General features: G+C 39.2%; 1 protein-coding gene across 1 annotated transcript; it reads left to right on the top strand.

The window, feature by feature from the left end:
* Positions 1-1135: 1135 nt before the first annotated feature.
* On the top strand, positions 1136-15586 carry pik3r6a (phosphoinositide-3-kinase, regulatory subunit 6a). The gene is made up of 6 exons (XM_080881006.1): positions 1136-1261; positions 9463-9583; positions 12288-12361; positions 13060-13174; positions 14734-14804; positions 15272-15586. The coding sequence occupies exons 1-6, from the start codon at positions 1195-1197 to the stop codon at positions 15382-15384; spliced, it is 561 nt and encodes a 186-aa protein (XP_080737132.1). The 5' UTR covers positions 1136-1194; the 3' UTR covers positions 15385-15586.
* The last annotated feature ends 629 nt before the right edge of the window (positions 15587-16215 follow it).

Here is a 16215-nt window from a genome sequence, read left to right as displayed (position 1 = left end):
TATATTAAGTATGGTTCCAAATGTAATTGTGTAAATAACCGTGATTGTGTAAAATAAATTTAGTTTTTTTTAACTTGGAGTCTTGGATTCTTATAACAACCACGGGGGATTTACAGTGTTATGTGCATAGATTGTTGGTCAAAGTCGGCAAGATTTAATTCAAGGGATTATACAAAAAGTTTGCATTAACTGTTTAGAAATTACAGTCATTTTTATACACAGACCCCTATTTTCAGAGGTTCAAAATTAATCGACAAGCAGTTTCATGGCCACCTGAGACGTCTTCCCTTGCTTTATTGTGAAGCAGTCATTCAAAAAATGCTTTTCACTGTAATTTTAAATATCAGTTCCAAAGAGAACCTTTGGGAAAGCGAAGATTGTCGCCACTAAAGCTGAAAAAAAAGCTGCAATGACCAGTTCAGCAACACCAAACAACCTGAAAGACCACAAAAGGCAGCTGAAATGATGAATTATTTCCATGGTTAAGAAAAAAGACTTCATAACATCTAAAAAAAAACTCAAGACGAGGAGAAGGTAGGTGTATCATCATCATCATCATCATTACAGTCAAGAGACGCCTTCATTCACGAATGAATGCCTTCATGGAAATAAACAACAGGGTTCACAACAAGGTGAAAACCACTAATCATACCCAAGAACAGGAAGACCAAATAAGAATTTAGCAGAAGACATAACATAAGCATAACTGATTTTTGGAATTAATGACCAGGAAATAAATAAAGAAATAAAAATGATCCATGCACTTGAAAGTATGTTTGCTTGTCCAATTAATTCTGAGCCTCTGAAAATGGAGAACTATTTATGGGAACTGTTGTAATTCCTAAAACATTTAATTTAATCTAAAAGTCTGGGCTTCAATCACATATCGATTGTTTCAATGATAAACCCACTGTGACGTGCCACCAGATGACGCTATTTATTTGCTATCAATCCGCGTTTGCGTTGACCAGGTAGTAACACTAGCAGGCTGCAAACGCGCACACACACGTCACCTGTCGGAGCGGGTGGAGATCACTGAAGCATCTCGCTGTCTCTGCCTCAGCAGGTTGTTGACTGACTGGCGATGACTTAATGAAGCACAACAACTGCGAGACCCTCCCCTGTAGCTGTCTTTGCTGTTCCCCAGCCTCTGCGATTGGAAGCACAGAGAATAGAGGAGCAGCTGTTGGACCGATGGATAAGAAGCATCAGTACGGTTCACTGGAGCGCACTGAATGGAGCAGAGACACCCACAATGCAGGTTATCTAGTAAACAATTGCTGGTTTATAATTACTTTTCGATAATGTCAGTCACGTTTAAATGACGTCTTAAGTGTGTATGTGTTTTGAGTTTACTGCAGCATTACTAAATTCTGTGCATTCTGGTTTTAGTGTGAAATGTTCTCATTAGCATTGCATTGCTACAAATAGTATCTCCTGTCTTAACTGTTCGGTGAACTTGTGGTGACCTCATTAGCTTTGTACACACACAAAAGGAAAAAAAACAGATTAAATGTAATAATTTAATGTATCGAGCATATTAAAAAACAGCATTGTCTTTGAATATATTTATATCATTTTGCGCTTATTAGCATACGTTCCTCGTTTAACAAACATGCATTATGTAAAGTTTATTTCTTGTGTTTATACAACTATGTAATCTAAATATATGGGTAAATTTGTAAAACACACAATAATAGGCCCTAACAATTAATTGGGAGTGTTTTCAGCACTGATAGATCAGATCAATGTATTTATCCAGTAGCAGAACAAGCTGCAGCTCAGAAAATGTCAAGAATCCACAGGTGTCCATTGTGTGTGTGTGTGTGTGTGTGTGTGTGTGTGTGTGTGTGTGTGTGTGTGTGTGTGTGTGTGTGTGTGTGTGTGTGTGCCTGTTTGTTTCCTTGCTTAATTAAAAGTAAGGTGAGGTTACTTAGAGACCAGCTATTCAAATAAGGAATAATAGCCCACATGTGGGTCTTGGCAGGACGCTGGCATCATCTATTAGTAACTAAAAAGATAACTCATTTATGCCTCATTATGACATTAATTCAATTTTTAATAATCATTAATAATGCCCAGTGACTTGATTTGTCTGAATAACAGTCTAGTACTCAAATAATGAATGGAAAAAAAGGCAAGTGAAAATTTATTTTCAAGGAAAGTGACTTTAACTGTTAATTAGCAGCATTTCTGTTTTTATTTTTATTTTTTTATTGTAATGTCTTTTTTTATTGCAGACTCTCTGTTAAGCCCTCTATGTTTTTCCTCTAAACTAAATGATTTTCCCACCCCTCTCTCCTCTGTGTTTGCCTTGGGGTCTCTAATCAGGCTGATCTGTAAGAGAGAAAGTTGGAGTCAAAGAAAAGAGTAAAACTGAGCTCATAATTTAATTCACATCTTTAGGGGTTTAGATGAAAAGAAGGGCAGGGCAGAGTAGGAGAGATACAGAGTGAGGCGAAGCAAAGGCAGATGAGAAACACTAGCAGTGAGAGTGAGAGAACGGAGAGAAGGTGTAAAGGAAGTCGAGTGATGAGTCATAACTGCTCAGTGGCAAAATTACTTGTCTTAGAGAGCCTTTGCAGCAGAGCATATTGTGTCTACTGATATAATTCAAAGTGCATTTGACTTGTTAACAACCCATGTAATAATAGATCTGACCTCAGGATACGATACAGTGTTAAAAACAGATGGGAAAATCCTTATTCATAGTGACAGAGAAATTTCCATGGTTGAGAAAAAAAACTTCACAACATTTAACCAAGTCAACAGGTGGACGTACCATTGTAAAGGCCCACGATCACAAATGGAAATACAGAGGGTTTACAACGAGGTGCACACCACTGCTTATATATGAGAACAGGAAGACCAAATTAGGTTTTGTCAGGAAAAAATGTAAAAGACACTGTGCAGTTCTGAAAAGAAGTCCTTTTTTGCACTATAATGATGCAAAAAGAAAAGTACATCTTTGATCCAAAGTATACCGCATCATCTGTCAAACATGGTGGAGGCAGTGTTATGGCTTGGGCTTGTAACGCCAGTGGGATCAGGTTACGAGTGTTTTTTGATGATGTGACTCCTGACAGAAGTAACAGGATGATTTCTGAAGTGTGCAGGGCTATACTCTCTGCTCAGATTTGTCCAAATGCTGCTAAACTAACTGGACACACTTCACAGTGCAAATGGATAATGACCCAAAGCACACTACAAAAGCAACCCAAAAGTTTTCCACGACATCAGGACACATTATAGTGTTTAACCCAGATAGGAAAATCCATAATCGTGTTTAAAAAAGAAGCTTCAGCGAGTTTTTGAGTAATAATAATAATAATAATAATAATAATGGATTGCATTTATATAGCGCTTTTCGAGAACCTCAAAGCGCTGTACAATTCCACTGTTCATTCACTCTCACATTCACACACTGGTGGAGGCAAGCTACAGTTGTAGCCACAGCTGCCCTGGGGCCGACTGACAGAAGCGAGGCTGCCATATCGCGCCATCGGCCCCTCTGGCCAATACCAGAGTAGGCATACATGTAGTGAATTGTCTGTAATATTTATCTTCAAAGTGGCTGCAATGTCTTTTTGTGACAAGTCAGTTTTATTTTTGTAGCTTATTTTAAAATAATGTCAGCTGACCAAAGTGCTGTACTGTATTCATACATCACTACATCAACAGTAAATATACACTAAAAATGATCAAATAAAGTAAATAAGGCTGTGTTAATACAAGTCAGAGTGCCCTGTTCAACTAGAATTGAAAGAGAGTGAGAATAAGTAGGTTTTAAACAGTGTTTGAAAATGACTGAGAGACTGGGAAGCTCTCAAGGTAGGAGTGTAGATTTCTGAAAGTTCAGCAGAGTAGTGAATTTCATTTATGTAAAACCCAGGTGACCAGCTGATTAAATACTCTGCTGTGTCCTGTTAGCGACTATTTTGTTTTTCTTTCACTTGCCTCTATGCCATAATAACACACTTTTTAATCCCCATATCTAAACCTTATATATCCCATCTAAGAACCAAAACTGAACACTTACCTACACCTAACTGAAACCTAAACCCCCAAAACTAAGTGTGAAGTCCTCCGATCATGCCACAATAAAGCTTTCTAACTTAAAGCTAATGGCCTCACTAAATGTTTGGAAAAATGCACACACTGCTGTGACCATGTCAAAAAGATGAAAAAACAGGTTGAACACTTAACTTAATTTTTTTACAATCCATTGTCACCTTTTTACTGCAGACATTTCATGTCTGTAATTTTGATAACAAGAAGAGCACAGTTGGCACAGCAGGTAAAGAGACTGAAACAGATTGCTTCAGTTAAACACTGATTTCCCTGCGCTTCAAGTGTTAGCTATAAGCTGAGCTAATTGCCTACTGGCTCCATAGACAGTCAGAGTAGTTCCTATTCTCTATAGTTGGAAATAAAGTGAGAAAGCACACTGGCTCAAAGGTCAAAATGCTTTTCTTGAAACCTCATGACACAAATTTCTAGTTTTTACAGTTTTTAAGTAAGACAGTAGAACCAAATTGCTGGGGGAAAAAATGATTATATTGAAACACAAAAGACCAGTCGCACATCTGTGATGTCGCACAGATGTCTCTTATGCAGCAAAAAACAAAACAAAACAAGCTAATCTTTCATAGCAATGTGAGTCCATGTAAACCTGCAGTTATCGTGAAGTATGGTTAATGCTTTTACCCTGAAGTCACCCTGGAGTTTGAATTTCTATTCTGCTTTTTTGTCAGACTAGTGCAGAATAAGTGTTTTTACTGCACTTTGAACCTAGACAGCTCTGCCCCACCCCAGGGCTAATTGAGGCTTGAATAGAGATTCCATAATAAAGCTCCACTGAGTGATGGTGTGTATATAGAAAGACTTTAATGACCTCGGGAGGTAACAGGGACAGACTGTCAGAAGTGGTATCTCCCTGGCTGTGTTCCTCTCAGCCCATAATGTAAGGCTGCTCGCTGCAGGGAAGTGACAGGTGTCCAGCACCGCTACACTGATAAAAGGAACAACTCAAGACAAGAGGTGACCTGTTTCAGTTATAAAGTCACAGTAGCTGTCATTGTCGGTCTTCAGCCATCTACTTTTAAAAAGGTCAGCTTCGATTTGTATTAGGTTTTTCCCTGTGTTTTCTGATCTACATGCTAAAATAAATGTTTTGATAGAAATTTGTTGCAGTTTAATGTTTGAATTAGCAGCTGCTTATTGGTTGAGTTCAGTGAAGCTGCTTCTGCTGCTCACAGTGTACAGCAGCTGCTCTCAATGAAGTACTGTCTTTTTGTACCACACAAAATTTTCTGGATGCTTTGGGACAGATTGTGTCTATTTTCAGCAAGTTTTGCAATTTTTTATTGTGGGTTAATGTTTTAACAGTTGATTTCTTATGATAAATCTAGAGCCTGACAGATGTCAGATTATTTAGACTGATACCTGTACTGATATTTGGTGATTTAACAAGCTGATATGTTGGCCAATTACTTCTTATTTCTTTCAGACACCTGAAATCCAACATTTATTATGTTAGTTATAAGATAACCTTTATTATTATATTTATTATATGTTTATAAAAACACTGGAATAGGATAGGAGTAATAATAAGATACTGAATATGACTCCTTGCTAAGATATTATAACAGTGCAATTCAAAAATTAACTTGTTTTATTGTCACAACAAGTGCCAATAAAACAATAGAGCTCTGCGACTTTACTGGGGGCGATCGTGGCTATGGGGCGATCGTGGCTCAAGAGTTGGGCGTTCGTCTTGTAATCGGAAGGTTGCCGGTTCGAGCCCCAGCTCCCACAGCGTCGGCCGTTGTGTCCTTGGGCAAGACACTTCGCCCGATGCCTACTGGTGGTGGTCAGAGGGCCCGGTGGCCCCAGTGTCCGGCAGCCTCGCCTCTGTCAGTGCGCCCCAGGGTGGCTGTGGCTACACTGTAGCTTGCCATCACCAGTGGGTGGATGATTGTGTATAGTGTAAAGCGCTTTGGGGTCCTTAGGACCAAGTAAAGCGCTACAGACCATTTACTCAGACCAACTGGTTGTTATGTTTACATTTCCACAAGCGTGGCCAGCAAGGAAGTTACAGAATGCCCTCTGGTGGGCAAACTATGCAAAATAAACACCCTTAAAGTGTTTTTCCTCACAGCCGTGCTTTATTTATTTTTTATTTATATATCAGCCATCAGGCTTTTGTTGGAAGTTATCAAGGATCTCTGTGCTACAACATGCCACAAATTCAGCATGTTGTAAAAATAATTTGAGAATTGTTTCATTGTTCCTTCCTATTAGCGTTCATTGTAAGTTATTTTGCGGCCAGCAGTTAATTATTAAATGTCTTTAAAGCACAGCACACACAAAAGTATTAAATGTTGTACGTGTATTCTAGTCTATGCAAAACAAGGATATCACATAGTCACATACCACAGATTGTAAATTTTATTTATGAACAGCACATGTGGAAATTCTAAAAGCAGGCAACTGCAAAATTAAAAAATGATGTGAAATATTACTAATAAACATTAAATATAACAACATGGAATAGAATGGTTTTTTTTCTTTATGCATTGTGACAGGCAGTTAGAGACTTTGTACAGCACAACATGGCAGTGTAAACAAAACTGCAGTGGAAGGGGTTGACAGCTTTACTGCCTTACTTCCTGGCCCAACGCATCATGCAATTACAGTTTTTGCCCGTTGCCTGAACACATTTTGCAAAACTTTGCTCATTGTGCCAAAACCCTAAACACAAGTAAACATGACACAACACTGGGAAATATACCATTCACATCTGCACCAAATTGAAACTCTACTCTCAAAACCTAAACTCTGCTATCAAAACCTAACATTCCTTTGTCAAAATGTAACTCTGTTGACAAAATGACACATACTTGCATCATATGCAAACACCTACAGAGCAGGGGGAACACACTAGTCTACTTTATATAAAGCACTGCAGTCTTTGATTTCCATTGTTCATTCAGAAGGCATATTTTCAGGAGACACATTTGCAAACAACCAAAAAAGCAAATAGGCCTACTCAATATTGTACATTGCAGTACCATGAATTCAGATAAAGCAAAAAAACAAAAACAAAAAAAACAACCCATAATACAGTAATAGAAAAAACACTATACTGTAAACAAAAAATCATGACAATTGTGCATACGTGGGCTCATGGATCCCGCCGTCTGTTGGGGTCTGGCCACAGGACCTCATCAACATCGCAAGCAATGTCTTCTCCCGCTGGGCACCGGGGAAAATATCCTCTTCCATGTCAAAACCATCCATGGATTGCTGTCACCTGAATGTCGCCGCAGGCCTGTTCCATTGCCTGCAGAAGAGGCATGCAGGCATGTAGTTGGCGGTCATATACACGCCATCTCCAAGCCGAAAAAAATTCCTCTATAGGGTTTAAAAATGGTGAGTAAGGGGGCAAGCATACCACTTCAAGTTGACTGTGGTTGGAGAACCAGGCCTGGACCAGAGCAGCCCGATGGAAACTGACATTATCCCATATCACCACAAACCTGGGCTGATCTGGTCTGTTCTGTACAACTATATCATGGAGATCTAGAAATGTGAGTATATGTTGGCTATTGTATGGACCTAGTTTTGCATGATGATGCAGAAGCCGTCGAAGGCTTATGGCGGCACACAATGTGATATTTCCCCCGCGCTGCCCTGGAACGTGCACAATTGCCCTTTGGCCAATTACATTACGACCCCGTCGTCTTGTTTTGCACAGGTCGAATCCAGCTTCATCAATGAAAATGAATTCATGAGGCTGTGCAGCTCCATCCATGGCCAAGATTCTCTGTAAAAAAAAAAAAAAAAAAAAAAAAAAAAAAAAAGAGAGAACATATTACTGTACTACAGTGCTACACATACAGAACCCTCACCCCATCACACGGGTACCTGTGTAGCTCTCAGAATGTATTCATGTGGTACTGATATGGTACATATTCAGCTCGAAGTCCTTTGACCCTGTCACTGTTCCTCTCAAATGGTACTCTGTAGAGTTGCTTCATGGTGATGCTGTGTTTTCCCAAGATGCGTCTGATGGTGGTGATGCTCACATGGTTTATGTTGTTGAACACTTGCCTGTCTGCAAGTATTTGCTTTCGTAGCTGGTGGAGACGGATAGCATTGTCTGCCCTCACTAGGTCCACAACGGCAAGTTCCTGCCGTTGTGTGAACAGGCGTTGGCGTCCTCCCCCAGAAGGTCTTCGAGTCATTCTAGAGAAATACAACCACATATTGTCATTGGTTTGCTTATTTTTCTTACAGTACTTTACTGTATATACTGTATCATCCACTGTACAACACTGTACTTCAATATAAGTAATCATGGTATGTTTCACAGAAACTACCACTTTGGCTGCAAAAGGAGCATTAGCACCCTGCAATACCCTGTACACTTGATATGGTAACTGTAGAACAGTACTATAAAAACCATCTGAGTAGAGTAGAAGGCAGTGAGATGAAGACAGACCTGTTTTCTAGTCGGAATTTTCTTATTACAGATGCCACTGTGAAACAGCTTAGATGTGGGTGGACTCTCTGCCCAGCTTCCCTCATAGTCAGGCCGTGGTTGATGACATGGTCCACCAAAGTTGCTCTTATATCATCAGAAATATGGGTCCGTGCATGGCCTCTTTGACCTCCTCCTCCTCTTCCTCTTGCTCTCCCTCCATCCATGCTTGCAAAGTTCTTGAAATGGCTAAACTGAGGGCTTTTTGTGGTTGGCTAATTGGTGTTCAGTTTTGCAAGTAAGTGCCTTCAGGTGTATATTTGAGTGGTTGCAATTACCCGATGTGTTTTGTATTTTGGATACATGTGTTTTCCAAATGGCACCCTGAAATTTCATTTTTGAACGAAGTGTCTTATGTATGAAATAGAGTGTAGCATGCAGGACCATGTGTGTTGCATAAAGGAGTAAGTGTGTTGCATAATTGCAACCAGAGTGCAAAGCAGCACTTTTGTTTAAGGTATGGGTACATGTGTTTGAGGTATGGTAACAAAAGCTTCAAGTTGTGTTACTTTAGTATAAGCATGGGTTTATAATGTTCAAGCAACGAGCAAAAACTGTAAAGTGTTTGTGTGTATGCAGTTATGTGTGTGTGGGGGCGACAGCCATGCAAGTTGTGCCAGCTGCTGACACATGGTAATTTGGCTGTGACACTCTGCTCTTCTGCTCATCTAGCAGCAGTTTCTGCTTCAGCTGTTTATACAGTTTAAAATGCAAATTCATATGCGTTATGGTTCTGAAATGCCACAGTAGATCATCTTCAAAAGTGTGCACACATCACTAATCTGTGTGTGGCTTGTTTTAACCTACTGAAGAGTCTATAATCTAAATGCCTTGTTAGGAATGTTGTATTTTTTTCCAGTGTGTGGTCTTTTGTCCAACGTTCAGAAAGACTAAGTCTCTCGCTGTCTCTCTTTCAGAGGACGACGTGGTGTCCATGGCAGACTCCACCATCACCGTGGATGACATCGAGCGGGAGCTCTTTAAGATTGAGAGGATCAGGGATGTCCTGGTTAGGAGAGAGTCAGAGCTCAGATACATGTGAGGACTTAAAATCATTGTTTGCTGTGGGTGTGAAAATTCATTGCTTGTTAGATTTTAGTTGAGCTGGCAGATGATTTATTTTGTCAGTATTATTATGCTTAAAATTGCACAACAGAAGGTAAAATTAATGCATGAAAAATTGAGATCCAACTGTGTTATTGTTAAATCTTTACCACTAGGTGTGTAAAAATGAGAAATCGAACCTTACAATTGACAAGTAGGGTCTTTTTTTAAATCTACATCTAATAGATAATTACACTGAGTATAATGGTAAGCCTATAAAAAAGAGGACGATGTAAAGTTATTTATATACTTTTTGTTTTGTACATCGTGCCACAATTTGCACCGAGAGCAGTCACTTATTCAAGAATGTGCACTTTCTGTATTCTGCAAAGCAGAAAAATAAGAGCAAGAAGGTTGCACAGTGGTGCATGAGTGTAAATATCCATCTTGGGCTCTTTTCAGAAGCTGCACAGCTTTGAAAATGGTCTGCCTGAGATGTGGTTAGGATTGCCTTTGAGCGTGATGTTGACACTTTGTTATCATGCTAATATTACGTTAACATGCATTTGTAATCTAGGGCCTATTTTTGCTGATGCATAAACATTTTAAAACCAAATTTCCATGGCAATCTATCCAAACTTACCCTTCAAATGTTGCTAAAAAAAATTAACTGATTGATCGAGTGGCATGAATTTACTTACTAGGATGTACTAGAATTTTAAATTAGATTTGTAGAAGTCAGTTTTGAAACTTGATGACTGTGTACATTTTTAGTGTAGATGCTTCAAATGCACCTCAATGTTATTTGAAATCAATTTTTTGATTTTCTTCATCAGTCCTGGAGGGCAACTTGTAGATTCTGTAGTAAATCTGAAGAAGATAAAGGATTCAGAGTTTTTAATGAGTGCAAAAATTAAACAACCTATAATATTTGCAGTGATGCTTTCCCTATTAAGAGCAGTGTAATCATTTAGGACACGTTTCAGAAATAAAACCTCAGGCATAATTCCTCTAATTTTTTTGTCTGTAATTCCCATCAGCTACACCCTAAACTACCCCCATTACAATTTCAATGGCTCCACTGCAGCTTCCACAAAGCTGGCTAATACATGGATATTTATTCATATACTCCTCTGGAAGATAGGCAATTGCCCTGCTCAGATGGCAGGGGGAATGCGAGGAGTGACGTGTGTGGAGTAGCAAGCAAGAGTCAAGCGAATGGAAAAATGGGAGACTGAAAGACCGAAAGAGTGGATAAGGAGGACATGTAGACTAGAGTAGCAATCTGAAGCAGATTTTTTCAGGGGTCCTCATGCAAACAAATACCAGGATTTATTTATTTATTTATTTATTTATTTGTCTAATAAGTTACGTTTCCATTCCAAATCGCCATCTCTTGGCCATTGGCCATTTTATCAGATGCTCATGTAAGGATGGGATCTGACATAACAGGTAGACAAGTGTGGCGTTGAGTCTCTTTTTCTATTGACAGTGATGAATGTGTGTAATATGTATGAATGTGTGTGTAGCCTTTTCTGTGTGTATGTGTGTGGTTTGTAATAAAAGTCTGTTCATAGGATACAGAGTTCATGCGATGGTCTCTTGCTTGACAAGCAAGGCACGGAGGGGCTTCCATCCCTCTTCACTATCAGTAATGATCCACTCACACTGATTCTGTGAAGGGTCACTGAAACAGAGAACGGCTATCTGGCTCAGACCTGCTTCAGGGATTTCTGCTCAGAAAGATTGTGTCACCTCCTTTGTTAAATATAAGATCAATAACAAGCTTTCTCTGTTTGAATTTCATTTTTTTCCTATTCAGGAGTGAAGCAAGAATTTACTCTTGAATACGGTCGTCCATCCCCATAAATCTACTTTTAAGGGTCATCGACAGCGTCTCGCAGGGGTTGAGGCCAGACGATAATGATGACCACATTATATTTCTCTTTCTCATTTTATTGACATGGCAACCAGGGATTCAGTAGTGCTTCGTGTATGGTGAAGATGTTTTTGGTTTTTTGTTCAGCAGGCACAGTTCTTTTTATTTTTTGCCATGACAGAAAATGGTTGCTTAAGAAGTCCATATGTCTTGATGAGGTCATTATCTCATTTCCCAGTGAGATGGTAATTACAAACGATGACTCCTTGCTGATGGTAATGATGGTAATGGCCTTGCTGAACATCATGAACATTCAGGGGCAGGATGAAGGTTTATGCACAAACTCTGGAGAGCCTGGAGGATTTTGCACTGAGTGCTTGCTTTTACTCCAGAGACACTATCAGTTTCAAATACCTGTTTGCTGCTAAATGATGATGTAAAGTCCCATTAGTAAGCCTTTCTCTGACTGAATTAATCAATTCTCTGAGTCACTAGTCTTTATCCCAGGCTACATGAGAACTGTATTTGTCTAATAAGCTCTTTAAGTGGGTTTGTCTTTAAATAATATAACCCTAACCATTATACCCTGGCAAACTACTGACCATGAATTCTGTTTAACAATATATATGGATGAAGCAATATGTATGTGAAAAAAACAAGAAAAAGCCTTTAGTAAAAACAAAATATGTTACTGACAAGTAATGTTGGAACATGTAGTGTAAAAAGTGCTGTGATTTTCATCATCTGCAGTGCTTACATAAGTGCTCTTTTTCTGTTTATGTGTGCATGTGTTTCTTTTACGCCATCATGCCTGAACAGGATGGATGACATTCAGCTCTGCAAAGAGATTACTCGTCTGAAGAAGGAGCTTCACAAATTAGTGTCCATACCAGGTAGAAGTCCTTTGGGTGTTCATGATTGCTGCTATTGGACCAAAACAAACAAACAAACAAACAAACAAACAAACAAACAAAATCATGATGACATATTGGGGAATAGGTTTGTTCACTCTGTTGCCAAGAACAGAATGAGTAGATCAATTCCACTACCACACATTTGGAGCTGAAGCCAGCAAGTGCTTAGCTACGTTAGCATAAAGAGCCAGGGCAAACAGCTGGACAGGAAATTTCTAATATTCATGCTTTATCTAAAAGTTTTATTATGGCTTAGCATAAACAAGTGGAAGTAAACAACAGGGATGCAAAAATAATTATGGACATCTTATCCGACTCTCCAAACCTGCTCTGCAGTGCTGTTTTTTATTAACAGATGAAGCAAACAATTTACAATAAATAACGTAGCCACTGATGGTTGATCAAGAACTCAACCAATGTTAGGTGCATTGTTTTAAAGATCTTGATAAAGTGTTTCCTTTGCTTCTGGCCTTTGTACTGACTTGCTTTTTCCATAGGTTTCATTTTAACTCTTAACTATAAATGATTGAAGTCAACTGAAGGATCAATCAAAATTTTTGCATGTGCGTTATTATAGTTAGCTGTTCATTCATCTGCGTGCACAAACAGTAACATATTACTCAAAGTAGCTAATGTGGGACATAGTCCTGATGTCGTCTTCTTTCGTGCTATTCCAGATAATGACAAGTCCAATGATGACCGGCAGAAGGAGGAAGAGCTGCTACAGCAGATCCAAAAGCTGGTAGAGACCAGAGATTTCCTCGTGGATGATGTTGAATTTGAACGTCTCAGGTGTGCTTTCATCTCAGTCATTTACAGATGGCCTAGACTGGAGTTCTTTGGTCACTTCCACACGTGAAATCTGAGTGAATCATTAAAAATGCAGTACAAATGCATATGCAGATCACATGGAAGTAGATGCAGGGAAAAAAGCTTGATATGGTTTTTTTTTCATCTTTCATCCCTCCTTAAAATCTTCATAATGACTGATAAGCCACAGATTCGCACCTCCTCAGTAGTCACTAATGCTGATAAATTTTTCTCTCAGTTCAGCATCCAAAATATGCATGTCTCCACAAAGGAGTTCTTTTGCTCCCCATGAAAAAAGTTGAATGTTTCCTCAGGCGCGTTGCTGCCAGAGAGGGTCCCACAGAGCGCACAGCAGAGAGCCATTTCAATTAAAGATGTGTCAGGGTGCATCAATGAGCTCTGCAAGGGGAGCTCCTGATGATTTAAAAAAAATAAAAGAAAGAAAGAAAGAAATAGGTTTAATGAGCCAACTGATGTGGAAATGACACATAGTGGATCATCATTGCTTATTAGTTTAAAGCAGGCTTACCATAGGTCAAAATAGTTCATGTTGTTTTTGAGATCTACTGTAATCGACTTCCAGTTTGTCCATTTTGCAGCAATAGAAAATAAATGCATCTTAAAATGTTGACCCAGATGCTTTGCTGTGAGGATGAATTTGCTACCAGAGTAGCATATTCATCCTCACAGGTTCAAACATTTCACATTTAATTTGCATAGCTTGAAATCTAACGTTGCCTGCGAGTGGACAACCACGTGTAGAATAATAAGCATGTTTTCTAGGTTTGATCTCACAGTGTATAAAACACTGTTAGTTTGTCTGAGCAGCGCTTTCTGCTGGCAGCTGACGGCATGCTGTGAAATAGCCGCAGGGCTGCTGGGAAGGTGAGAGCCGCGAAGAAGGAGAACGGCAGTGCGTTAATGGGTGCAGAGAGGAGAGGATGCATGTGACAGCGCCCAAGGCCACGTTGTCCATGCTCATAAATATAAAGCTCTCTCTTCTGTTATTTTACTTTACTTTTATAAAATCAGGACTGTTTATCACAGGAGAAATCTCTCTGTGATCTTTACCCGAGAGTTTTTATCTTTGAGACATTAATAGTAATATAACTGAATATAATTCATTAGATATCACTTTTAAATACATATGATATATATCCATATACAATAAACATTGCAAGTATCCAAGTTATATACACTTATTTGCATTTGGGCTGTATTCAAATAACACAAAATGAGACTGCGACATTCACTAATATGCACTAAGCGTATAGAAACCTTTGCCAGGAAATCTTAACTGCCAGAGGTGCATTAGCTCGCTTATTTAGTGGGTGTCTGGGGAGGATGTTTCATCTCTCTGCTTTAGTAAAAACCAGCCTTCTTGATTTTTAAGGATGCTTCGGATAATGAAAGAATACCTGTGGAAAAGATTTTCTTTTTAATATTCCTGGAACAGGGGGAAATTTAGGTCATAACAGCTTTGTCATTTTTTTGTGCTTTACTTTGTAATTGTAGTATTACATGTGTATTCATTTTTACAGGGAGAAAGAGGAAGATAAAGAAATGGCAGATTTTCTGAAGTCCAAATTGCCAAGAAATCTGAAGAAGACAGGTATTCAGTCATGAAAGCTGAAATGTTGTCTTTTTTGAAAGTATCGACTGATAAAATGGAAAATGGGTGTGCTGAGACTGTGCTTTAGACCTGACTGAAGAATGTATGTATTTATGTTCCCAAAAAATAGATTCTGTTCATCTGGATGCAGCGTTTTTCAGTGGGAGAAATGTTTCGTCCAAATGACTTCTTCAGTCTTAGCTAGTTGGGGAAACCTGCATTCTGCTGTCACTTGGGTTTCGCTTCTTCCAGATGAACAGAATCAGTTTCTGAGGAATTTCCTTAGTTGGTTGATTAAGCATGCATCAGGATATGCACTTATGATCTTTGCCATAAATGCATTAATTATCAGAACTTATTTATACAGTATACAGTGATTGATCTTGCTGTGTATGTATGTGTGCACACAGATGTAGATGTCTTTTGCAATACATAAATACAACACAGTTCACTGTACCGTGTTACAGGTATGCCAACCAGAAGGGCACCCACCCGGGCTCAGCAGACGTCTTCGCCCCTCACCAAGACAGGACTCACCCTCCTGAAAGAGTGCTGTGGCTTTACGTGCTCCATCATGTAGACTAAAGCCAAATGACAGCGCTCCTCTGCAGTGCTCTTCCACAGGACTCCTTTTTCCACTTTTAGCTCCAAGAAGGACTTTAAAGCATGGGTCGAGCAATGACAGCGTAGTGAGCTATCCATCCCAGGAATTCAGGAAGCAACTTCATCTATATTTATTTTATTATTAATTTATTAGCTGTGTCTTGGCTTTGCAGGTCAACCCAGTGTATTTGTATCTATTTGTCATTTTCACATAGGGTTTGAAGGACAGAAACCTCCTAACCCTGGTCATTGTAAGTAAGTTAGCACGTTCTCTTAAAGTAAAAGTGGAAAAAAAAAAACTACTATAGCCCACAGGTTTATATCAGGATGCTTCACTGAACTATGATTATTGTCATCTCCTCAATATGTGTGTATGAGTCAGCAGGATTCTAGACACCGCTATAATGTTATTTGCATTATGAACACTACAATAATGAATCTGGCATTAATCGGGAGCTCTGTCAGGATGAAGTTGCCTGTGATCTGACTCTAGATCCAAATAGGTATGACCTTTTGAATAGTGGTGGTTTGTGAAGGAAGAGTTAGTCATCTATTTCTCTCTATTATTCTTAAATGATTGGTAAGCTAGCCAGGCTCAAGGAGGGTGGCTTTTGGCAAGACAGGTTTGGGTAAAAGGAAAGCGCATATTGGTGTTTGAGATTTTGGCAAAAATGACTAAACCTAGCCCTAACAAGTTGACATCGATGACAGCAGTGTTGTTCAATATCGAGACACAAAGCCGTACATATGCCACTGTACTCTCAGGACGTGGGGTCTTGTAGATAAAGGTCTTTAGTGCACAATGAGT

Source organism: Rhamphochromis sp. 'chilingali', assembly GCF_963969265.1.
Source record: "Rhamphochromis sp. 'chilingali' genome assembly, chromosome: 4".
NCBI lineage: Eukaryota > Metazoa > Chordata > Actinopteri > Cichliformes > Cichlidae > Rhamphochromis > Rhamphochromis sp. 'chilingali'.
The sequence above is the reverse complement of the archived record's forward strand: the minus strand, read 5'-3'. Positions and strand labels throughout refer to the sequence as shown.